This window comes from Coniosporium apollinis (assembly GCF_000281105.1).
Source record: "Coniosporium apollinis CBS 100218 chromosome Unknown supercont1.19, whole genome shotgun sequence".
Lineage (NCBI taxonomy): Eukaryota > Fungi > Ascomycota > Dothideomycetes > Coniosporium > Coniosporium apollinis.
In genome coordinates this window covers 1-24495 of record NW_006913281.1, presented here as the reverse complement: position 1 = coordinate 24495, position 24495 = coordinate 1, and the positions used below count along the sequence as shown (strand labels likewise).

At 51.6% G+C, this 24495-nt stretch overlaps 8 protein-coding genes across 8 annotated transcripts; 6 read left to right on the top strand and 2 right to left on the bottom strand.

The window, feature by feature from the left end:
• Positions 1-2182: 2182 nt before the first annotated feature.
• W97_04308 (uncharacterized protein) lies at positions 2183-2425 on the top strand (the record flags this gene model as incomplete). Its single annotated transcript, XM_007782200.1, has 2 exons — positions 2183-2295; positions 2362-2425. The coding sequence occupies 2 exons, from the start codon at positions 2183-2185 to the stop codon at positions 2423-2425; spliced, it is 177 nt and encodes a 58-aa protein (XP_007780390.1).
• Positions 2426-3542: 1117 nt separating this feature from the next.
• On the top strand, positions 3543-5037 carry W97_04307 (uncharacterized protein; the record flags this gene model as incomplete). The annotated part of the gene is made up of 2 exons (XM_007782199.1): positions 3543-3833; positions 3886-5037. The coding sequence occupies 2 exons, from the start codon at positions 3543-3545 to the stop codon at positions 5035-5037; spliced, it is 1443 nt and encodes a 480-aa protein (XP_007780389.1).
• Positions 5038-5505: 468 nt separating this feature from the next.
• On the top strand, positions 5506-6449 carry W97_04306 (uncharacterized protein; the record flags this gene model as incomplete). Its single annotated transcript, XM_007782198.1, has 3 exons — positions 5506-5871; positions 5945-6288; positions 6347-6449. 3 exons carry the CDS (start codon positions 5506-5508, stop codon positions 6447-6449), a joined length of 813 nt encoding a protein of 270 aa, XP_007780388.1.
• A 1946-nt stretch (positions 6450-8395) lies between these two features.
• W97_04305 (uncharacterized protein) lies at positions 8396-9326 on the top strand (the record flags this gene model as incomplete). Its single annotated transcript, XM_007782197.1, has 2 exons — positions 8396-8848; positions 8895-9326. 2 exons carry the CDS (start codon positions 8396-8398, stop codon positions 9324-9326), a joined length of 885 nt encoding a protein of 294 aa, XP_007780387.1.
• A 1061-nt stretch (positions 9327-10387) lies between these two features.
• W97_04304 (uncharacterized protein) lies at positions 10388-12078 on the top strand (the record flags this gene model as incomplete). Its single annotated transcript, XM_007782196.1, has 2 exons — positions 10388-10580; positions 10610-12078. 2 exons carry the CDS (start codon positions 10388-10390, stop codon positions 12076-12078), a joined length of 1662 nt encoding a protein of 553 aa, XP_007780386.1.
• Positions 12079-13724: 1646 nt separating this feature from the next.
• Positions 13725-14467, top strand: W97_04303 (uncharacterized protein; the record flags this gene model as incomplete). The annotated part of the gene is made up of 2 exons (XM_007782195.1): positions 13725-14046; positions 14085-14467. The coding sequence occupies 2 exons, from the start codon at positions 13725-13727 to the stop codon at positions 14465-14467; spliced, it is 705 nt and encodes a 234-aa protein (XP_007780385.1).
• A 642-nt stretch (positions 14468-15109) lies between these two features.
• Positions 15110-17083, bottom strand: W97_04302 (uncharacterized protein; the record flags this gene model as incomplete). The annotated part of the gene is made up of 1 exon (XM_007782194.1): positions 15110-17083. The coding sequence occupies one exon, from the start codon at positions 17081-17083 to the stop codon at positions 15110-15112; it is 1974 nt and encodes a 657-aa protein (XP_007780384.1).
• Positions 17084-19650: 2567 nt separating this feature from the next.
• W97_04301 (uncharacterized protein) lies at positions 19651-20415 on the bottom strand (the record flags this gene model as incomplete). Its single annotated transcript, XM_007782193.1, has 1 exon — positions 19651-20415. One exon carries the CDS (start codon positions 20413-20415, stop codon positions 19651-19653), a length of 765 nt encoding a protein of 254 aa, XP_007780383.1.
• Between the last annotated feature and the right edge of the window lie 4080 nt (positions 20416-24495).

Sequence of the window (24495 nt, the reverse complement as noted above, 5' to 3'; positions counted from 1 at the left end):
GACCAGTCGCTGTGCGAATCCTGAATTATGCAAAGCGCGTCGATCCAGAGGTAGCGCACACCGAATCTCCTTGTGGCGGTGACAGCATCTCGCATCGTCTTTGTCAAACAACCGAACTCGATTCGCTTCATCCGCTCGGCTAAATTGCGCGTAGTAGTTTTCGTGATGTGAGACCCTACCCAGCGATGACTCAGGGCAACATAGCGACCTCGCTGCCCTTTAGTGCAGAGCAGGACTGGGTCTTGTGATCCGTCCTGGAGTCCGACGTCAATGACTCGAGACTGAAGAACAGGAAGCGGACCCTCGGAATTTATGCAATCAGAATGCTGCGTAAGACACGTCAACAGCCATCTTGACCCGTTTAAGAAAGCACGATCGGAGCCGGTATGATCATCGCCGCTGGCCTGTGTTTGACCAATAGATATTCTGAGGTCCTCTATTATCAAACACAGAATCTTGAGATACTCGTTGTCGGATCCTACGATTGCGGGTGTCTTGTCAAGAGTCCTCAGTTGGACGCTGCGCGTTTCTCGGAGTGCTAAACTTGCCCCATTCTCCATGAGCAGCAGAGCCTTGTTAAGGTCCCAGCTGCGGATGGCTTCATCTACTGAAGGGTCCGCAGAATACTCTTTGTCTACCGAAACGCCTGCAGAAAACTCAGTTTCACAAACATTGGAAAGGCTGTCCAGTAGCATGCGAGCTGTGTCCTGGTGATTTTTGGAGATCGCAATATCGATGGCGGTTCTGCCATCAGGCCCCTTAAGATCCAGTCGAGCTCCGTGGGAGAGCAAAACTCTTGTGACGTCTTTACACCCTTCCCTAACGGCGATATGAAGGGGAGTCCACTCAGTATAGTTCTTTGCATCAACATTTACCCCGCAGTCGAGCAGGAACTTAGTAATTTCGGCATCATTGGATTCAGTCGCTCGGAACAGAAACCTGAGTAATTCGTTCTCAGCTGTCTGGACGACCTATGAGCCTGTATCCAAACGAACCACGGAACTTCGCCGACGGGGAGCACCAACCTCGTTGGCCAGTTTGATAAGCAGAACCGCTGGCCGTGAGAAATTCCTGCGTCTCAAGGTCTCCGAGATCAGGCGTTCGCCTCTGAAGCCTGACGGGATCTTGGCTCCTGATAGAACAAGCAGTGCCGCGATAGCCTCATTTCTTGCGTAAAGAGTTGCCTGTAGAGCGGATTCTGCCTCCCATTCGAAGGAGCTACTAGGATCCACCGCATTGGTGTCCACACCGGCCGCAATCAAACCTCTCACTCTCTTTTCATCTGAGGCCCGGATGGCTTCGAATAAATCGGCTTCGGCGCAAGCAAGGTTGCATAAGTCGTAGGACACCTTCCTTTGAGGCAACGTGTCCTGCGACTTCTGCAACCTTGCTTGGGAGTCGTCGTCGTCGCTTGAGACTTCCGATTCGACTTCTTGGCAATCTTGATTGCCTCTGGACCAGGTTCGGCATCTGTCTTCGACTTGTGCCCAAAGCTGCTTCAAGCGAAGGCTGACAAACTGCCCGAGCTTCGCTCCTCTTAACGTATGCGACATCTGTAGTAGCAGCTTCGGTTGTGCAAACCTTGTATGATTAAAAGCATACTAAGCCGGAGACCGAATAAATGATTTTGAGACCTTCCAGCTACGATTGAAATCGAGGAAGTTAGCTTCCCAAAGCTGGCTTTCGGGGGTGCTGAGCACAGCCGCAAAGCTCGTAACATAGCCACAACGCTATCTTCAGCCACAATATAGCCTTCAAGCAGCGGAAACTGTTGCGGACCACCTATTGGTAGGGTAGACCTCACGCGCTCATTGAACCTAAGCGATCTGAGCGATCCTCACCTGGCATTTCGTAGCAGGGACGTTTGAACAAAAGCCGCCAAGATCAGCGGAAGGGCGGAAGGAGCGAAACCCAAACGGGCGAATTCGGCACCGTGGACACTAAAGAGTACCTTGTTCTCCCGAAGGACAGCACAGACGAAGTTGCGCTCTCAAAGACCGAGAAATTCCTCAAGCAGGTTACCCAGTCCGCCAAGGTGTACTCCGCTCGAGACTTCAACACAGAGCTTATGTTTTGGCTGGCCAATGTTACTAGTTCGCAGCTGAGCAAGGTTCAAGAGAACGACGGCGTTCTAGAGACAGAGGAAAATATCGAAGACGAAGAACAAGCTGTACAGCCGTCAATGACCGCCGCGGCCCAGTTATCTGACTTGCCGCCAACCAAGTTCAAGAGAGAACTCGAGTACAAGACTCAGGCCTCGGCCGCATCCGAGCCGGTGTTGATCAATCAGTCCAGGTATGTCTCGTCCCACTCATTTCTCACTCAAGTTGATGAATTGAATAGCATAATTCCCTAACCTAGCGATCTGAAGAACTCCCTATTCGAGGGTCAGGCCGGCGAGGAAATATTCATACTATCAATCTGAAGAAACCCCCATCCAGCCCAACAGTTTCACCCGTGGACCCTCCACCCGCCACAACAACGTTCCCACCCCCGAACCTCCATCCGCCCCAAGCTGTGTCCCTACGCTGCCAGATGACGTGACTATCAGGGATTCTCATGAGGAAGCTTTGGACAATGCTGTTAGCTTCTTCTGCGAGAATCAAACCGGTACTCTTTGACGGTGTCAAACTTCTAAGTTCTATCACAGGGGACGTTGAGGTCGTGTTTGAGGACGACCTTACTGTAGCGTACGATTGGAGCGAAAAGGAAGGGACTGATGATGTCTACAATTTCAACGTCACCGTCGCGGCTGAGCCCGAATGCTCGAGTGAGTATAATGTCGCTAGGCCTGTCGGGGAGAACACATGCAGCGATATACTTTATCGTGCTTGGAAAGAATGTAAGGTTTCCATCCCGCCTCTCCCAATCACCTACTAACCGGTCCAGGCAACAACAAGGGTCGCGGTGGGATGATCACGGCCGGCTGTCTAAACTACAAGCTTGTCACCTTGTTCTAGTTTTCACTAGCGAGACCAAACCGTCTACGAAGCGGCCTTGTTGTGTTGTGACGGGAGGGATCAAACTGCAGAGCCTCAGCGGGGATGGTTTTCTTACATGTCAGAGGAATGGGTCCGTTTAGTTGATTTCTTGGGTCAAATTGTCAAAGGGATTGGTTTTCTTACTTGTAGTTGTAGACTGACTCAGGAGATGAGGTAGCTAGTGTCAAATCCGAGGGACCCAGTCGAGCCCTATCATTAACATGGTGAGCGACATCGTTAGCAGCTTCGCCCGTTTGAATTTCCTGGTGCAGAGGAGAACGGTAGATAGCCATCCATGTTCACAAACGTCCCAAACAAAGCTACGAAGATCAGCCGAAAGAGCGATCCCCAGATGGGCGGCGAATTGGCAAGCTTGTCTCTTCCACGTTGCGGATCCCGTCTCAACTTCCTCAACCTTTCGGCATTCTTGTGCAGAGACGATGACTACGACCGCACTCGACACAGAGGGTATAAGAGATGCAAAATGCCCGCATCATCGCCGCAGCCGTGGCGTTGTCCGCGGGTATAATCCTCCTCCCTCTCCAGATCCGTGAGCTAGCCATGTTCTTGAAGTCTTACCTCTTGCCTCTGCTGTTCTCCTTCAGCTCGAATGCGCGGACGCTCTCGCCTCCAGTAGAGGCAGATCTCGAGTGGCATGCTCCTCGGTCTTCCTGGATCAACAGCCTGGACAGCGTGATTGAAGGGAACGGCGTCCATGGCCTCATCTTCAACAGCTCGCACCTGCCCCAAGGGACTCCATACGGCACCTACAATTGGTGCAACATGCCTCATGTGAGGGCGAAGGAATACCCGGTTGCCGACGAGAAGTATGAGCTGACCTATGTCGAGGTGGTGCGTGTCACGGCACGGGCGTCGGATGTCACTCCCAGCTGACAGCAGTTAGATTCACAGACACCATAAGCGAACTCCATACGCAAGCAACACATTCCCTCAAGAAGCTTACCCGTGGTACTGCTCTGACGAGGGCCTTTTCTTCTACGGCAAGCCACTCGGCAACGTGATCAAGTCCTCCGCTGCGACATATTGGAGCGTCTACACGACAAGCACCAATCCGTTCGCGCCTTCAGGCTTCAACGGGACATGCCAGTTCCCACAGATAACGCGCGAGGGTTCGGAGGACTCATGGCAACACGGGAAAGACCTCTACGGCGTGTACCACGACCTGCTGCGCTTCCTCCCTGATTCGATGGACGGCAGGGTGACGTACCGGGTCACCAACAACGTTATCACAAGTCAGGTTGCCGGCATGCTCGTAGAGGGAATGTACAGCCCAGACAGCGACGTTCCGCTTCTCATCCAGCCGAGCTCCATCGACTCCCTTGAGCCAGGCTATGCATGCGCGCCTGCTTCATCTCTATACAGCACCTACGGAGTCGGCAGCAATCGCTCGAACTGGACAGCCCATCTAGACAGATCTGCGCCCCTCTTCTCCGCCCTTGATGGCGTTTCCAGCGTTCCGTCAGACGATGAGGGTTTCCACAGATCCTTCGACCACTACTTCGACAATCTCTCGGCACGGCAATGCCACGCCAAACCGCTGCCTTGCAAGATAGGGGACTTATCGGATTGCGTAACACAAGAGCAAGCGAACGCCGTCTATCGCTTGGGCCAATACGAGTACTCCTACATCTACAGAGATGCGCCTGAGTCGCTGCAGGCGGCGGTAGGTTCGTTCGGGGTTTGGATAGCGGAACTGGCGCAGAACATCCGCGACCACATGAATGGGAAGAGCCCTGTGATATATCGACACAACATCGCGCACGATGGATCAGTGTCGAGGCTACTGTCGATACTCCAGGTTGATGTGATGGTGTGGCCTGGCATGGGATCAGAACTGGTGTTTGAGTTGTACAGAACGAAGGCTTCTGGTGACGAGAGATATGTCAGGATACTGTGGGGCGGGCAGGTCCTCCGCAGCTCGAATCCGAGCTTGGGTCTTGTGGATATGTTACCTGTTGATGTGCTGCTTGCTTACATTGATGGCTTGGTAGGCCCTGGGGCGAGCACAGTTGCAGCATTTTGCGGCGCGGACTAGATTGTGCATTGCCTTCATCGGTCTGCAGTAATATATCTCGGAGATTAGTAATTTCCACACCGACCGTGATGCATGACTGTGATGGTTCGGCGAGTGTGCCAAACATCGATGTGATGAGGGATGCCCAGCGCCTCTCGCGGTTCGGCGTCTCTGGGATCCGGGGGTGGTTCGGCATTGTCGCAGCTGTCTGGAGAAGAATCCCGGCAGCACGGCCTCCTTCACTGCCCGAACGGGCGAGCTACAAGGAATGCAATCCTTTGTGAGTCACTGCTGGTGCTTCAGGAGCTGCAAAGGGAAATATGCAGTCGGCAGGTTGTTCAACTAAAAAGCTATATGAGGGCCCACCATGCCTGGCAGGTTATATAGAGATAATCGCTTCATCTTCAGCTCCTCCATTTTTGACCTCACGTCTCTATTGGAAGAACTGCTCTGCATGTCAAATCCTCCGCATCAGTCTTCTCCTTTGCGATGACCGATTCGAACACCCCGTCGCTCGAGATCACTCTCTTCCGAGGCTGGTCAGACAAAGGCTGCTACGTCTGGTCGCCATTCGTAACGAAACTTGAGTTGCGCCTTCGTCTCTCCAATGTCTCATACCAGACTGCCGCTGGCTCAATGAGGGCGGCACCCACGGGGAAGATCCCGTATGTTGAAGTCAGGGAGAAAGACCAACCGTCGTTGCCCACGAGTGCTGTCGGAGATTCTACCTTGATAGCAAAGTATCTCACAGAGCGCGGGGTCATCGACGATCTGAACGCGAATCTAGACGCAAGCGTCAAAGCGCAGGATCTCGCTATGCGAGCCTTGGTAGAAGATCGCCTCTACTTCTTCAACGTATGTCTTACTGTCCCGTCTGCTCTTGTGCCGCGCAGACCCTGTTCTCACCATAGTATCTACGGGAACCCAGATGCGCGAACGCTGGATAGACAACTTCTATATCCAGCGTGATCATGTCCTGACAGCCCTCTCATACCCACTGCGTGTAGTGGTGGGTCTGATGATCCATCGCACTCACTGCCAAACTTTGCACGGGCAGGGCACCGGACGATACAGCGCTGACGAGGCGAGACGGTTCCGAGAGGACATCTGGACGAGCTTGCACGGGCTTTTGGAAGAGAGTAGGAAGAAGGCTCTCGAGAGGTGCGGTGGAGCGGATGATGGATCTTGCTTTTGGTGTCTCGGAGGGGATGGCCCGACGGAGTGTGACACGAGTGTGTTTGGCTTCGTCTGCTCGGCTTTAATTGCGAAAAGGTGAATCTACGGTAGTCTTGGAAGTCCTAAGAGGTTCGAGCTGACGCTTGACGATCAGTTCTCCAGAGTCGAAGGAATTCGTGCGCAATCTTCCTGCCGTGCTGGATTATGCGACAAGGATCCACGGCAAGTACCTTCCTGACTATGAGAAGTGGGATTGAGCGAGTATTTAGCTTATGAACCAGCTCGTGTCTTACGCGTTTGTGGATGTCGTGCGGATTCATGAAGTGCAGCTGAAGTCGTATGGGCCCGCGCTGGACTGCACCGCGGCTCTGCGGCTGCGGCTTTTCGGGGGGATCATCAAATGTTCCGGGCTGACAGCGCCCGCTCACAGAGTTCAACATCCCGCGAAGCTTGCAGCATCACAGCATCTAGCATCGTAGACAAAAGCGTTTGAGATGGGCACATGCACCTAGACCCTCTTATCCCTATTCTGGGAGCTCATGTAGCGTCAAGTCTGCAAGGTATCCGTGCTATTGAGCTTAACATCAGCAGATCGCGGAACGGTGACAAGTCATGCTGTGACACCTTTACGCAGCGTTCAACTTGGTTCAGCGCCCGCTGGTGGGTTTGACACCTTCGCTGGAAGCTTCACTGTGATACCTATGTTTAGCGATCGCACAGGAGTTGAGGCGCAGGATCCAGATCACGGAGTCTGCGGAGGCTTCAGCAGCTGAAACCCCTCACTTCTGGATGTCGTACTCATGCTACTGAAAATGGGTACCGCACAGGAATCGAAGCGGAGGTTTCAGACTGTAAAGCTAAGGAAGCTCTAATACCTGGAGTCCCTCGCTTCTCGATCTCACTTCCAAGCCACCGGATACAGGTACCGCCAGCTATGCGTAGCAAAGAATCTAACTCGTGGAGTTCAGGGAGCCTCTGGCAGCTGAGCTCTTTACTTTTCAATGTCATCTTCAAGCGGCTGACATTATGATTTAAAGTAGAGGATCCAGATCATTGTTTGTACGGAGGCTATGGCAGCTGGAATCTCTCAATTCGTACTTCGCTTTCAATTATCTGGATACGGGTACAAGTCGAAGACATATGGTGAGGAAGCCTAGTATCATTTCATCGAAAGCTCTTAAGCGTACAGAGTGGGAGGTAAGGAGCAGATGACCATTCTTGTGAAGTCTCGTTCAGACAGCAACCTCTTGAGACCACGTGCTAAGCTATGCTCTCCAGAACTACCACGCGCCGCCGCCGTCTCAACTCCACAGCTCCCTCGGGCTGCGGAATGTTCCTGCCGCCATGAACCACCTTCTCGCCTCGTCGCCGTCCTTACCGCCGCGGATGCTCGCTTCCAGCGGCATCAAACACAGGTCCCCGTCGACGACTCTCATGCACGGCATACGCTTGTTAGTGCACGTCCTACACGCAACGTTGTCGCCTCCATCGATTCCCAGCGTGCACGCCATACTCGAGAGGCGCAGCCGGACGCAGCTTCCGGTCTCGTACGCGTCGCGCGCCCAGTGACAGTTCCTGATGGCCCAGAATCGCATCTCTTTGGCGACGCGCGTCTGGACACTCTCCTCGACACCCGTGGACGGCACTCTAATATACCGCCCTTCTAGTTCTCCCACTGCGAACCAGGCCGGCCCATCGTGCACTGGGTCATTGTCGGTTGCTTCGCTACCCTTGTCCGGGTCCGCCTGGCTACGATTGCTTGACTGGCTACTCGTGCGCTAAACGGTATTCCAAGGGCAGGGTGTTGTTTCTCTGGCGGCTCCGGGCGCTGGCTGCGACGTCTGACCAGAGTCTACGCCATGGACGCGGGTCATAGACTGTCAATCCTTTAGCATGCTCCCTAGAATATCATCTCGCACTATGCTAATCGCTATCTCTAATCCTTTCGGTGCGGCGCTATGTTTTTCCTTTAGCTTTAGGAACGGTTTCACCCATTATTATCTCCATCCAGATTCCTCCAGTCTCCTCCAGCTCCATCAGATCTACACCGCCCTCTCCTCCACAAAACGTGCATCACTCATCATCCGCCCTGGCTCCGAACGCGCATCACTTTTAGCTGTCAGGTGTGCGCCGCTCCCCGACCGTCATCGCGCCTTGCGCGCCTTGCACCTTCATCGCAGCTCCCCCGCAACCGCAAATCAAGATGGAAGATATCGAACACGTCTTCGCAGGAGCAATGAATCTCTTGTTGGTCGTCCAGCCATGTGATAAATTCCCCGAGGGGGTGTACCGTGCATACGCGATGCGCGACGGCAAGCCAAAATCGGCCTACGTCATGAACCCGGATGGAGGAGCAGGCAAAGGAAACGTGGTGAAGTGGGCAGAAATCAAGAAAGAGCACAAGTACGTCAAGTACGATGACATTGGATACTGGTTGCCCTGGAAGAGGTTGCTCGGCGTGCCCAAGAAGCGGAGCCGAGAGCAACTTCTCCACGACTGGTGGCATGCCGTCGCCGAAGCCCGTCAGCATGGTCGGGCGGCACCAACCCTAAGCTCAGTCATCGACACGTACGTTGAAAGCAAGAGACCAGCCAATGACGAAGGCGCGGCTGCTCAGTCGAGCTTCATGACGAAGCCAGAGGAAAGCGTGCTTCTGGTACGTCTCTTCCAGTGTCATGGCTTTCATCCGCTAATTATCCCAGCCCCCTGACTTCCACGACACGGAGACTCGCAAAAATGTTGCAGGCCGAAACCCCCTCGACGTTTCGGTAGTGCTCGAGCGGATGCACTCGCTGGATCGTTCCGTCCGCGTGACCAAGGCTCAATATACGGTCCTACGAAATGAGCTCGCTGAGCGCTTCACTTCACCGCCTACCCTGGCGGAGCTTCAGAATATGAGAGAGCAGTACCTCGAGCACCGCGGCCGCAGACCCTTCGACGGGACTGGTGCGTACGTGCGATGGGTCCGACGCACGAGGCGCCACACCAACACGCGGCGGATGCCCATGGTCCGACGGGTTCGCGTACTCCCGGTCACCGCCGACCTTGCGAACAGCCTTGGGGTGACTCTGGAGCAGTTACAGGTGATGAGGGATGCATTCCTGCCACTCCTCATTCTTAACAAACCTCGCTGAATCTCCTTGTTGTCCGGGGATAGATCTCCGCGGAGATCTATCAATTTGCTTGCAATATAGGCATATATCAAGCATTCCCTACATTTTGATTGCGGGGTTCTCTTGCGGGTTGATGGAGTTTTTCACACGTTATCTCAAATCAGATGGTGGCTTTCTTTTGCAATTTGATGCGGTCTTCAGAACCTCATCTCAACCTAGGTGGTTATTTTCTTTTAGGGCTTGATGCCGTTTCTCACATTTCATCTCAAGCTAGGGGTGAGACTTCTCTTGCATTTCGAGGCGGTTGTCACACTCATCTGTAAAAGTCGCGGGGCTAGCATCCTCTCCAGCGGCTAGACCGCTCTTAGTCTTATCAAAAGCATCAAAAGCAGGTTCTCATCAATCAGGTTCTTATTGATTAGCTTCTCCCCTCATCGCTCAACGCTCGTTGCCCGTCCAAGTCAGCACGTATTGCCCTTCGCTTGTGCTAACCAACATCCCTCATCGCAAGCAGATGGGATCAATGTAACCTGTACGCCGTAGGCACCGCATCGCTGAACTCTCATCCGTTATCTATCACTGCCCGTTCCTTAAGCTCGTTACGCTTTTACGATGCTATCTCGCCCAGTAGCCAAAGGCCGTAATTCAGCAGCTGTGGGGGGACAAGTCGGAAAACCGCTGGTACTCGCTAACAATTTGGGCGCTTTCATATGTCTAGCTAGTCCATCTGCCCGTATGGCTATCAAACACCGTAAAGTTGACAATCGTGACTGCTCTTTGTGTCTACTGTACATTGGGGCTTTTTCCGCTCGTGCTTGATTATTCCGGATCGGAGGGCCGTTTCCGACCTCTCCCGTACGTCCACTTCACGACTCCACGCCCCCCCACCCCCACCAGCGCCGGCTCAGTTGTCCACGCGTTATATTGACTTTCCTCGCGTCACTGGACTCTCCCCACGTCAACCAACATTCCTCAGACATTTCCCGCCGAAACGCGCATCAACCATCTCCAGTCGAAACACGCGTCAGCCATCTCCGCCAGGCAGTCCCCAGACAGTCCCCAGACCGGCCTCTTTCATCGCCATGGCCCCCGAGCAGAATGCGCGCGGACCTCATCGCATGCGGGACCCTATCCACAGCCGCCCACCCCCCACCCACGAAGACACTGCATGCGAAGGCGAGGCGATGGAAGGCACCGCAGAGGGCAGCGACGCACCCCCTCAAGGCAAGGCTGGCCCCGTTCCTGTGGATAGCTATTGCATTGGCGCTGACAGGCGTCAGCTACAACAGTTGACTCTCGTGAAGATGAAGACGAGCTCTTCGACAAGATTGCGTCCCAGATCGAGGGAGTACCGGAGGCTCAGTTCACCGCAAGACCAGATCAAACGCCCACTGGTGATGCCCCTCCGAAGGATGCCGGGGAGCTTCAAGCCGAGGACGAAGGCGACGAAGAAGCGCTCGACACTACGAAGCTGAGCGCTCGCGACGCGACGGCGAAGCGCTACATCGACACTCTCAACAGCGAAGGATACTTGGAGTTGGTTGACATGCTGCTGGCAGAGGAGCTGCAGAAATCCAATTTCCTCAATCAAGCTGCAAGCCTAATGGTCCGATCAGCGGGGTTCGAGATACTAGCCTCTACGAACACACGTGTTCTCACCGCTATCCTAAAGGGCAACCTCGCCCTCGAAGTCAAACGGAACCCCGAGACGGCTAAAGCCGTGAACCGAATGGCACGGCGCATGCAGCACCAGCCGACCATTTACCAAAACATCCTGGTTGACAGCCAGGGCTTGTCCCCAACCCCAACGGAGTTGCGCGCAGTCATTGTCAGGCTCCGAGAGTACGTTGGACGTACGGACAGTGACTTTGCTCTACGTGTGGACCGAGTGAAGGGGCGAAAGAGGGTATCGGCGGAAAAGGTGAAGAGCGGGCGGCGCAAGTACCTCGTGCTTGCCGCACATAGCGACGTTGTCCTCAGATTCTGCGAGAATCTGTCAAGACGCCTGGATGCTTTTCCTCAGAGCCAAGCGGATCAGCCTTTGGAGGCGCCGCTCGTTGAGTACGGCTTCGCGAGCAACGCCGCCGTCCGGCTCCAGCAACACAAGTCGCACAACAGGTCCAACTATCTGATGAACCTGACAGAAGCCGTCCGCCTTCTTATGTTCAAGGAACGCTACGCAATCCGGCAGCACATCGTTTATCTTGTTTTCCGGAAGCCACAATGCGTAGTGGCGGAGATCCTCTTCACGCGGCTGGGGTGTGGCTACATCGAGCACGGCGGTGGTTTCAGCCACCATCCAGCCGGCCAGAGCAATTCGAGGTGTTACGATAAAGAAGGGTTCAGGTGGAATCTTTATCTAGAATATGCCTGGACTAGTTCACCGTTCAAGCATAACGCCGAGAAGGACTTGGAGCGGGTCACAGAAGCTACAGAGCGCTATAATAGGGAAAACGTTGCCTTAAGGGCGGAGTTGGAGGTGATCGAAAGAGAAAGCACTGCACGCAGGATCCGTGACGAGGCCGAGTTCCAACGCCTCGAGGCGGAGCTGCCTGGCCTCATAGAGGAGAGGGATGCGCTGTTGCAGGAAAAGGAGGCGCTGCTGAAAGAGCTGGAGGACAGGGAGTTGCAGGAACTCGCGGCTGATCACGTCGCATTGCTCGAGGACCTCTACATATTAAAGGAAGCTTGCCGCCTAGGGGAGGAGTATAGAGAACTCGTCGACGCCCATAACGCCAAGATCGCGGGTGGAAGCGGTGAAGGACCGGGTTAGGAGTAGCTATCATGCGCCGTCGGCGATTGCAAACGGTCAAGAATCTGGCTTTGCTGCTGACTTTACAGTTCATGATGAAGGTCTGGCTGTGCGGCCTTTACTGTAGTGGCGGGTGGCAAGCTGGAGCTGGAGCAGGTATCAGCCATCTCAAGCGTTACGGTTCTCGGATGAGCAAATCTTGTTTGTTGAGCTACCTTGATTGTATGAGACGAGGGGGTGCGCGTACTGTGAGCAGCGGCAAGCATCGATGATGAGGGATGGCTTGCTAGGTCTCATCTTGATGTACATGCGGTTAGGGTTGAGCATATCGCTCAGTGAGCTACTTAGTTTTATAGCCGCTCGTGTCTCCTGGCTGTTAGTCATCAAGCTCGATAGACGATTGCTGGTTGCCGCAACGCCAGGACCGTGCTGTACCTCCCGATGCATTCCCTTGAAACATGAGTGAACTTGCATGTGGCATTCGCTTACTTCCGCGCCCGAAAATGCTCTTTGGGACGAAACCCTAAACCCTTAATGCGTACTCCGAGAAGATCAAGAACCGCCTCGTCAGCAGTGGTGGAGAAGCCACATTCAAGACCTTGGCGGAGGTACAGGCGTTCCACGGTTCGGCGCCTGCTCAGCCCGCCTTCTGTTGATTGCAAACGATGCTCCCTAGGCAAATACCCATCTTCACAACTATGAAAATATTGCTTTTTTAATATTGCATATTACAGCGTTATATATGAATATAAGATCTTATTAATCTCAGCTTGTATGTAGCTTATTATGGTGGTGATTTATTAAATTCAAACCTCTTTTGCGACCGTAAGATTGAAGTTCCGGTCTTTTAAAATCAACTGAAGGTTGATCTGAGCAGGCGCCGAACCGTGGAACGCCTGTACTGGACCAATTGGCCGAAGATCAGCTCACCGCGGAAGGCTTGACTCCGGAGATGCACAAAAGCATCATGAAGTCCTATCCTCGGGGCCGCAAGAAGAGTGACGGTATGTGGCTCCTAAGTGCCGAGCAGATTCGAGCAATAGCTGAGATGTAAGCCTGGACAGACGCAGTCTTGGATGTAACAACCCTTCCTAATGCAAACGCCGATGCCGATGCCGATGCCGACGCCGAAATCAGAGGATGAGGAGCTGGGTACGAGGCCGGATGGGGAGAATGATGGCAGCGAGAGCAGAGCGTCTGCCCGTGAGAGCGGAGTGTCGGCCAGCCAGGAGACTGAGGAGATCGAGGTGGATGATGTTTAGCAGCATTGGAGGGTTGCTGCGAGATGGATAAGGTTCATAGTGTATTCACGCCACGATTGAAGTCCGTGTGCAGCGGAGGATCAGAGGTTAGCTACTTTCAGCAGAGGGCTCTCAGACATGGGCTTGGGCCATTTCATCCCATACTATCTTCTTTCTAATGTCCGATCATTTCTCTCGCTCTATGGTGTTGCTTCTATTCACTCCCCGTTGTCTCTGCCGGCTCCAGTGATCAGATTGCGAAGAGACTGCGGGGAATCACGGCTGCGTGTTCTGCTTGGCACCCGCTTTGCCTTTTTAGGCGATCGGCGCATTGGCGGGGCGCCTTGGTCGTTATCAAATAAACTTCAACTCTACGATGTTGTGCATCATTCACGACATTCAGCCCAACCCATCCAATCAACCACCATGGCCGGAAACAAGCAGCAAAAGACCATTCCAACCGTGTACAACATGTCCTCGTCAAAAGCGCGGGAAGTCCTTTGGGCGCTTGAGGAGCTTGCTGACACCGGCATCAAATACAACGTAGTGAACCTCCTCCGACGAGGCGCCGATACATACAAAGTCCTTAAGTCACAATTCCCGCTGGGCAAATCGCCAATAGTCACGCTGGAGCCTGTCGATGGAGAACCAGAAGTCACCTATCAGATCCTGCCGAATGTCTTGACTGAAGCGCGACTCATCCTCCAGTTCATCTCTGACCACTACACCGACGGGGTCTTGTCCCAGAGTCAGAAGAAGACAAAGCTCGAACTACTTTCTTCCAAGAGTTCGCCAATGGCTCATTGGTCACCAAGGTCGACAACGTCGTCACGTTCGAAGTCATCCCAACAATGCTGTTCTTCCCATTACGACAACTTACTCTTCTGATGGTGATGCCCATCCGAAACCACTTCACGAACGATCTGAGAGTCATTTATCAGATCCTGGAAGATGCGCTGTCCGAGGAACGACCATGGTTCTCAGGCAAGAAGCTCGGCTTAGCGGATTTCAACATGGTCTTCCCTATGGATATGGCGATTGGCAGAGGATACATCGAGCTGGAGAATTATCCCAAGCTAGCTAAATGGCACTACACGGTGATCAATAGGCCAGCGTACAGACGGGCGTTAGAGAAGGGAGGACCATACAATCTATCAACGTTTGCCTAAGAACCTCTCACGGCTACCGACTTCAGCGACCTGTTTCCTCTGTGTTCTGATTTCGAGAGTCAGGAACTGTCATCTATTACTGAGCACGTATATTAGATTCCCGGACATCTCGCTTCGTAGTAATTCTCAACGCCCCAATGCAATCTGTCGAACAGCAATTGATTATAGTAATGCCTACGCGACAACTCCAGCCGACACCGCACAAACTCATAGGTAAGTGGTTTGAGTATAGACTCAGGTGAGTAGGTCGTGCGCGACCGCGAAGGCGAGGTATTAAGGCAGGACTATTAAGGCAGCGATATTACCACAGCGATAGATTAATGAGGCTACGCGGCAGGTAGAACAGATGCTATTGTCGCTAATACTATAATACAACTGGTGGTTGATTGCATAAAGACCCTGGAATCTCCGCGCGCTTAACCTATACTACCTTCCACGTGATGAACCTCCTACACCACCACAGTACTACTTAAGAAAAACAAAAGAGAAGATAAAACAGGCGGAAATCAAAGCTCCTTTCAATAAAGCTTATTCGTGGTTCCAACGAACCCTGATATAGCGTTTCTAGTTCCAGTTATCGATTTGCCGTGATCTTAGTTGTTGAGAAATAAACGGGAAGAGTAATAGAACTCTTCGGGATCCTCAGAAAAATTGCAGCGCCAAGATTATCGTGAGCGCGAGAGGGGCTGCAATTGTAAACAAAGCCCGGTAGAGAGAGGAAAAGGCGGATGAGGCGGATGAGGTTGGTGAGGCGGCTAGGGCAGGGCTGGTACTAGAGTTGGCTCCGCCTGCGGTAGCCGGGGCGGCACAGGTATTTCCGGATGCGGGAAGGCGTTGGAACGGGGCGGTGAGGGACTCAGAGGGGAAAACGGAATCTGCCGAGTCCCCGTTGGCCTCGAGGCAAAGGGCTGCCGTTCCGTTTAATGGGGAGCCGGGAGCCTGGCCCATATCGACTTGCGTGCATGCGAGGACCTTGTTGGCAGGGTAGTAGTCGACCCAGGCGAAGCACATTTCTTCCTTGCTCGCGAGACCGCCGGGAACCGGCTCCCTGTCTTCGGAGGTATCGAACTCACAAGTGGTGATCAGACGATCGCCCGGAAGCAGCTTGACCTCGCCCAAATTCTTCGAGTATTGGTAGCCGTATTCGAAGCTGCGAATCGAGGACAGAGCGTTCACCTCCCTGCCGTCTCGGATAATCTGGACACGCTGATTGCGACCACGCTGGTGCATGTGGAAAAAGACGGAGAAAGCGGTGATGCCATCAGACGGCCAACGCTTAGTGCACTCGGGCGTGCAAACGGTTGTACGCGCCACGATCTCCTTGCCCGGCTCGAGGGACCAGCCAGTCACCTGGAGGTCGCCCAGTGTGAGGGTGCCGATTTCAGTCTCGACCTGTTTGTCGTTGTAGAGGAACGTGTAGCCAGAAGAGTCTTTCTCGTCCTCAAGCCCCTCGGGATTGTTGTAATGGATCTCTAGCATCACGTACTCGAAGCTGTCGGAGCCGAAGGGTTTGCCGAAACCTGGTTCAAATGTGCGACCAGCCATGCCCGGGGCCCATTCCGTAACGAAACCGTTACAAGGATTTGAGAAGTTCTCGTAGTCACAGTTAGGCTCCTGGCCAACCATTGCTTTAGCTTCCTCGGGCAGACCGTAGCAGGAATAGACGACCAGATGGTGAAGCAACTTGCTCGACGAGGACGGCCGCTCGCTGAGAATAAAATTTTTCTTTCCTGCGGGCAATTTATGGAGCGTATAGCAGTAAGCGGTCTCAGCGGTAGGAATGGTGATCTCGGGCTGAACGATAGTGAACTCCTTGGCGTCATCGACGTCCCGAATCTCATTGACCGAAATAGTCTTGGTAGTGCCCAGCTTGACGTACTTCTTGCCCTTTTTGCCGGCCTCGTGTATGCCAAAAGTGTTTTCGCCGGAGAAGGAGTAGATGAACCACTGCCAGGAGTCTTTGGTGACGTCGACTTGGTTCTGCAAACAGTCGGCCTTATTCTTTTTCTCGAATACGAAAGCGGTCACTCCGTTCTTCTGGTCACCCTCCTTGAGGCGGATGTTGTTCTTTTGGTCATTGGAGAGGTTAGGGGCGGTAAAACCGGCGGCGTAGCGGTTCTCAAGCACGAAATTGCCGGCGGAGTCCTTGTAGCCCACAGCGATATCGGCGCCGGTCATCGCACCAGTCTCGCTGAAGCCCAGAGCCAGGTAGCCTCCAGACCGAGAGGCGATGCCGTATGTCGAATACTCGTCCCCGGTTTTCCAGAAGAGCTGGACATCTCCCTTTGCGTCGAGAACGGTGTTTCCGTCAAACTGTTCGCGATCGAACAGGACCCAGCTAAGGTCATTCCCGGCCTGTGCGGCCACGAGAGCGGCAGGAGGCAAGAGAGTAACGAGTAAGGGAAGAAGACCGAATGACGAGAAGGAACATCTTGTGGAACGGTGAAATGGTAGCATGTTTGATAGGATTGGGAAGAAGAGGAAGGCTGCGGGGCCGAAAGATGTGTATGTGTTTACCCCGTCTGCGATCAGCGTCAGGCGGCCTTTGTATACGGAGGCCACGAAGTGACAAAGGTCGTGCCATGTTTCAAAGTCGCGACCAGGAGCAGCTAGCATCGCGAGGTCTTCTCGCGAGGTTCAGATCGCCAGCCCCCGTTTGCTGCGGCTTATGGACGCCGAGCCGCAGGGCCGCGTTACCGCCGGCTATCGCGCCTTGATCCCTACCCGAAAAAGAGCATAACTTCTTCGCTACTAGCTCGACAGCATGAGGTAGATATGACTCTATTTATGGATTCTATCCACCGAAGACCTAGAGAAAGCGACAGATAGAGTGCATGGCCAAGGCACGGCTGAGGGCGAACTACCTAAACCTAGAGACGTGATAGAGTCCACGGACATTAATGTATCAGATCATAATGCGATCTGGTTAAACTTGAGAAGAAAATCGAGGAAGTACTGGAAACAAGGCGAGGTGCATGCTGCCTAGAATGAGTGAGATCTGAAAGCGGCTAGGCATGCGAGACGAGCGTGGCTCGTCCGGGAAGAATGGCAAGGGGTTCGTTTCAAGCCTGCAGGTGCTAGGTACGGTTGGCTCATGCACTACTGAATAAGCATACGCATACGCATCTGCATACGCGTGTATTTATTTCTAGGATCCCGAGGTTGGTGCCAGCAGTCCAACTCCCTCCACTTGCATTCTTAGTGTAACCGTGTAAGCTGCCTGTGTTATAAGCTTAGTGCCACGCCGCGCTTATTTATCAGGCTTCTTTCTCCACGCCGTGACAATTTGAATCAGTAGTAGTAATAGTAAGCTCTCGTGTTTTTCGTGTTGCAGAGTAAGATTTTGGGAGAGAGTAAATTTTCCACGCCTGCTCCACCAGTCCCTCAGCTCATCCTTCCTGACAGCCTTGACCGCAACGGGCTCGGTCTTTTGCAGCATCTCGTCGAGTGGAAGGGGGTCGCGATGACCCTTCCCGGCCACATGGGAGTCCCGGCTGGATTCACTGATAGCTCTAACGGCAAACGGCAGGTGCTGCGTCATTACGCCCTCGAAACCCTGGATGATCTGCCTGAATTCGCGGACGTCTTCCTGTGCGGACAACTACCAGGCGATGCAGGCTTGGAGATCGCTGCAGGTTGGAAGACAGCTACTCGATGATAGAGGCTTGGAGAAGACCACTCGGCTGGAGAGATGCGGGATGAGTGTTTCTGGTCTGGAATCAAAACCTGGATTGGAACGGAGGTTGTTGGAGTAAAGGTCAGTTGAGGGCTGGAGATATTAACTCAAATGAAGCCTTGGGCACAGAGTGTGATTGGATCGGTAAGGAATATTCCGCTTCAGAATCGTTGTAGTACACCTATACAGATACAACGAAGAGAGACTGGGGAGAGAGTAGATGCCGCCGCGCCTCGAACCTCAAAACTCGTATAGTAGCTACTATTAACTTGCGCAGATCTCTGCCCGTCCCATCTCGTATTATTCTCCGCCCAAGTCCAGCCTATCATATATAGCTACAGATTGCCCGGCCTGTTCCCGCCAACGAGCGCTCAAAGGCAAGGCTCCTTGGGTGCGAACGTTCTTAGATGCAAGCCCCCTCAGAGTGCGAGACCTCGCAGACGAACTTAGCGGAGGATTCAGAACACAGCTATAAAGGTTAGTTGGGGGTTAGGATTTCTTATTTCAGGTCCGAAGAATGCGGCAAAGATGTACCGGCGAGATGGACTGCTGGAGGCTGAAGCCTTAACTCAGATGCGGAGGGCACGCTAGAGGCGGACTGATGAGGCACACAATTCCATCATATCGTAGCCACTGAAACAATGTAACGGCGAGAGGCTCGACGGAAAAGATAGCTCTATGCCACCACCCTAGCCTCGAAGTCTTCAGAGCGCTAGTACTTTCGACTTGCGTAAATCCTTCTGCCGTTCTAAGTCGTTTCTACTCCCCATGCGACTCCAGCCTATCCATAACCATAGTGTCCAGCCTGCTCCCGCCGACGAGCCTTGGGATGCAAGCCTGCGCAGTCGAACTCGGCGGAGACACGGAAGACAAACATGCCGATCCTTTTATGGTACGTGAGCAAGAAGCCATAGCATGGAGTTATGCGCGCAGCTGTCGAGTAGTGAAACGTGGAAGATAATTGGGCGAGGAGGTTGCGCGGTGCTGACAGTAGCGGTCGGGGAGAACAACATGCTCTGGCCTGGTGGTAGTAGATAGGAACGTAGAGAGTAAAAGGATCAAGATTTGGATATCTTGTAAAGGGCCTTGCAGACCTGTCCGATTACGAATAAGAATTCTGTATCTAAAGAAAGCGCAACCTAATAGCTACATAGAGTTTCTCCCGCTGCTCTGCATTTGTGGGAATTTTGAACCCTGCCGCCCGAATGCCACGGTTAGGCGTTATAATCTGCTCAATACCTTCAGGGCAAGCTGGCATAAGGGTAGAGAGAGGGTCAAGCTCGATCTGGAGCTCTGATATCACTACTATGTTATCGTGTTGCTGCTGTAAGTCTTTCCGGTAATCTCGCTAGCGCCGGTAAGGCTCTTGCTTCGTCTTCTATCTTGCTGCCTTCCGTTTTGCATTAGGAGACCTAAGAGACTTGCTCTGATCTCAATTGATATATATCAGCCTTTGCCTACTTCAAGACTTGGATTAAGTACTACTACAAGTTCTTGTGCGATATTATCACCCCAGGAATCGGTAAGTCCATGGCAAGAAATGGAAAAGAAGCCCTCTCAATAAACCCAGAGGCGCGTCCCACGGGAAGGAGACATCCTTCGCCGTAGGACTTACAGTGACGCCTTTCATATCGTATCGGTCGCCATCTTCCTCCGCAACTTCAACCATGCCAGCAGCGAGATCCAGGAACGAAAGCGGCATCTTAGCAGACTCCATACTCACGACGTGGCCTTTCTGCATGTCGGAACACAAGGCGCCAGGCCTCACGAAGGTAGCCGTAACAAGAGAGTCCTTTAAGCGAAGGAACTTCTCGGCTTCCTGAAGGTCGTCGTAAATGTTTGAAAAAGCACGGTAGAGTGTATTGAGTAAAAACTTGGGCGAATCGGACATGAGTCGGTGATCCAGGGACGCGGATGAAAGGACGATGAGCTTTGGTAGGCGCTCATTCTTGCTCTCAAGTCGCTCGAGCGCCGAGACAACTACGTGTGCGGTGTCTTGAGCGATAGTACAGCCGGGTTGGTTTTCGGTCTGCGCAACAGCGAGGAAGACTGCGCGAGTGCCGCTGAGACAGTTGACCAGCAGCTCGATGTCGTCTAGATTGCCTTCGAAGACGTTCACTTGTTTGTTTTCGGTAATGCCGGGCGATAGCTTCGTGAGCTTCTGCTTAGAGCGGCAGTAGGCGTGGATCTGGCTGTCGGGCGACTGGAGAAGGACTTTGAGCAAAGCTTGTCCAACGTTACCAGTGGCGCCTAAGACAGCGTAGGAGGACATGTCGGGCAGTAAGAATGCGTATAGTGTTGTTACGGGAACGTCTATATACGTACGATCTATAGAGGACCGCTAGATACAAGAAGAATTCGATAAGAAGGAAAGAGAAGAGGAGGGCCTGTCGCGTACTCCGTAGAAACCTAGTTACAATCAATGACGCGCTTATTAATATACAGGTGTTGCACGGTTCGGCGCCTACCCGGCTTGACTGACTGACTGACTGACACTTCCATGCCGATTGACTGACTGACTGACTGACTGACTGACTGACTGACTGACTGACACTTCCATGCCGATTGACTGACTGACTGACTGACTGACTGATTGACTGACTGACTGACACTTCCATGCCGATTGAGTTCCAGCCCTCAACCCAATTAACCGACCCTCCCATTAGCTGCTTAACACCATCACCCTACCCGCACTAACTGCCCGCGCCCACACTAACACTAACTACTCGCCCCCCGCGTAATAATATAATCTCCCGCCTTTGGATTTCTATACCGCTAGGCCTATCCATAGAAGCCTTCGTCCACCGACCCTTCTAACTAACTAACTAAATTAATTATAGCCGCGCTAACGCGAACACGAACCTAGACACGTTTAGCGATAACCACGTGTTGCTAGGCCACCCTACGCGTCCTCCTACCTCTATATATTCTATTTACCGCCCGTCGCCTGCACCTTTCCTTAACTAACTTCCTATTAATAGTATTATAGATCTATTTAACTACGTGCTAGACCTTAAGGTCCTTATCTATCGCCCGTATTACTGCGCTATTGCTCTAAAAACTATTAAGACTCACCTACTTAAGTATTATCGCCGCTATATAGCACTATAGCTATAGCCTACTACTACTATTAACGCGCTACTAGCAACCCTCTAAGTATAGTATCCTCTTACTAATTCTAAGTTAGCTTTCTTCTAGCTTCTAGATCCCTTCTCCCTCGCTATTCTAGATATCTTAATCTTTAAGGATGGCTTGCTATACCCGGAATACCACTATATGGTACGTACTAAGAAATCTACTTAAAAGCACCTCTACCTTTAGTATATAATTGGCTTTAGCTATAGAGGCTAGCCCCTAGCACATGTTAAGAATGTGGTCGCTAAGCCCCTACTACGCTCTATCTACTATTAGCGCCTCTTTACTACTAGCTACAGTAGCGGCTACTTCGCTGTGGTATCGCCCGCCTAGCGGTAGTAGTAGGAGAATAATAAGGAGATGGATGCCTAGCACAGGCGGCAGGAGACTTGGGTAATCCCCCTAGCAGATTTAATTAAGGTCTAGGTAGACTAGGAGCTAGCGAGGGGCCTCACCGACGCTAAGGTTAAGAATAGTATAATCTAGAAGAGCTCTACTAGGATAGAGGTATCCTCTTAGCTTAAGATAACCTAGTGGCCCCGCTATCTACGCGGCTATAGTATAGTGGATATTATATAGCTCGCTAAGGCTCCTAACTTTATTAGTAAGCCGGCCCTAGAACTTATTAGGTAGAGCCTCGCGTAGTTAGTTAAGGGGGTGTGGCAGTTAATTGCTAATAGGAGGATTAATGTCTTTAACTAGACTAAGATTAATAGCTTTTTTTAATAGGCTCAATCGTAGGACCGGCTGCTACTAATAAAGCTATAAAAGGCTATCTACTAAAGATATACTAGTATATAGAAGCGGCTCCTATACTTTACCTACCGGACCGCCGACCTAGCGCAGCCTATTAGGCTCTCCCACTATCTTATAATAGGCTAGCGGTCCTGCCTTAATAAGATACTCCTAGCCGTAGAGTCACTAGACCTACTATAGCGCATACTATAGCGCCGCTAGCTAGAGGCTTACCCGGATAATAGCGTCGTCCTCCTAGGCGCGATAAGTGAGAAGGAGCTTAAGCGTCGCCTAGACTAGGCGACCCTTCTATTCTATATTAAGGTGCTTAACTAGAATCTTAGGGGTGATCTCTTCGAGAGCGTTGCTATTAGCTTTCTTGCCGCGCTTGCTATAGAGCTAAAAAAGAGTATCTTTAGAGACACATATAAATATACGCCCTTTTTATCCAAATTCGTTAAGATCGCCTAGATGCTTGTTATATAGTAGGCCGTTATAATAGCTAATAATAGCTATATTACCTATTTAGGCGACGTCCTTAAGAAGTTATAGGGGCGCTTTCTAGTCTATAGCACTAAGTCTCTATTTAACTAGGCGCTATAGATGCGCTCCTATAGAAAGAGGATCCGGAATAATACTATAGCGCTAGGCTTTATTAACTAGTCGGATAATAAAAAGGCGCTCTTATATAAGGAGCTAGAGCTGCGTATAGCGGACTTTAAGGACTTTATAAGCAACTAGCTATAGCTAGTGTAGTTATAGCTAGAAGACCTCCTCCTTATATACTAGGATAAGTAGAGAGAGGATGTCGCGCCCTAGCTTAAGCTTAATAACCTTAAAGACAACCTATCGCGGAACGAGAAGGGGTTAAGCTTCCTAAAAGACCCCTAGAACAGCTACGTCCTAGTGCCGGGTAGACACTAGCTACTAGACCGCGTCCTAGCGAATAAGTAGCTGCGGGATAAGTTTATTAAACTAGACTAGGCTAGCGCTAAGGCCGTCTAGAATGAAGATATAGCTACAGGATATATCTCTTATATTAACGCGTTCCTCGAGCGGCTTCTACTACTTATCTACCTCACCTCTAGCTAGCTAGCTTAGGGGACAGAGATCCTAAGCCTATAACACATAAATATAGTATAAGGCTACTATAGGAGTATCTTTATTAAGGCTAGATTAATTAGTACCGTGACGACCTACTATAAGGGCTATAGTATAACGGGTTCCACTAAGATTATTTATTACTATCTACTAAAGGAGGTTAGCGAGCTAGTTATATACTACCTCTAGCTCATCCTACTATTCTAGTAGTATCTCAACATCCTCGCCCTATTTTAGAAGAAGCCTACCTCGCCGTTCCTATAGCCCTCGCCTAGAGGAGGGTAGAGTAGCTAGGCTAGCGGCCGGTTAACTAAGGTGCTCTAGAGGAAGGCCACTAAGTACCTTAAAACCCACCTTAATATCACGACCTACTAGCACGCTACTATCGCAATCTCACGCGCCCACCTTAAGTACGGAGGCTTTAAGAAGAACTATAGCGTGGACGAGTTAAGGGCTAATAACTAGGCGGCCTACACTATATAGACGGCTGGCACCATCTACGCGAGAGGGATTAAAGAGGCGCTTAGGCACGTAGAAGCTAAAAAGGCGGAGTATTAGGTAGTAAGTAAGGAGTAGCACACCTTTTTAGGGTTCCACGCCTCTTTACCTACTAGGAAGAGGCCGCTTAGCGAGCTAGAAAGTAGAAGGGGCTAACTAAGTAAGGGGTTAAAGCGAAGATAATAGGAGAATATAGAGATAGGTGAGGAAGAGAGGGCGGTAGTATAGAACTAGAATAACTAGCGCGAGAGGCGCTAGAGCGGAGGTATAGAAGGGTCCTCCTATAGAAGGCTTTATTAAAAGAGTCAAAGAAGGCTACTATTACTATAGCCTCTCTACAGCAACTATCTACTTTAATAATAGTAGAAAGAGCGGCCTTTATTAACTAGGGGCCTCCTATTAAAGGCTTCCTTAACTAACTCTATAGGGGCACCGCGGTAACAGCTAGGCTATAGTAGGAAAGAGACTTAGTTCTATTCTACACCCTACGGCCCGTCCCGCGCTAGCGTCACGCTAAAATATCTTAGTACTAGAAACGCAATAACTTTATTTTCTAATATTACCTTAAAGTTTTACTTTATATTTCACTTCAGGTTTTAATCTACTAAACTAATGTTAAGATTTATATTTAATTTATAGCTAGATAGCATTTACGAGTGTAAAGCTTATATAATAGCGCTAAGCTCTATTATCTCTCTCTACCCTTTTACCTCCCTCTACTCTACACTCTACTTCCAACCTCCTATCCAAATTGCTTAGAAGGCTCTAATAGAACACCCCTACCCTTATTAGGGTTAGGGTTAGGGTTAGGGTTAGGGTTAGGGTTAGGGTTAGGGTTAGGGTTAGGGTTAGGGTTAGGGTTAGGGTTAGGGTTAGGGTTAGG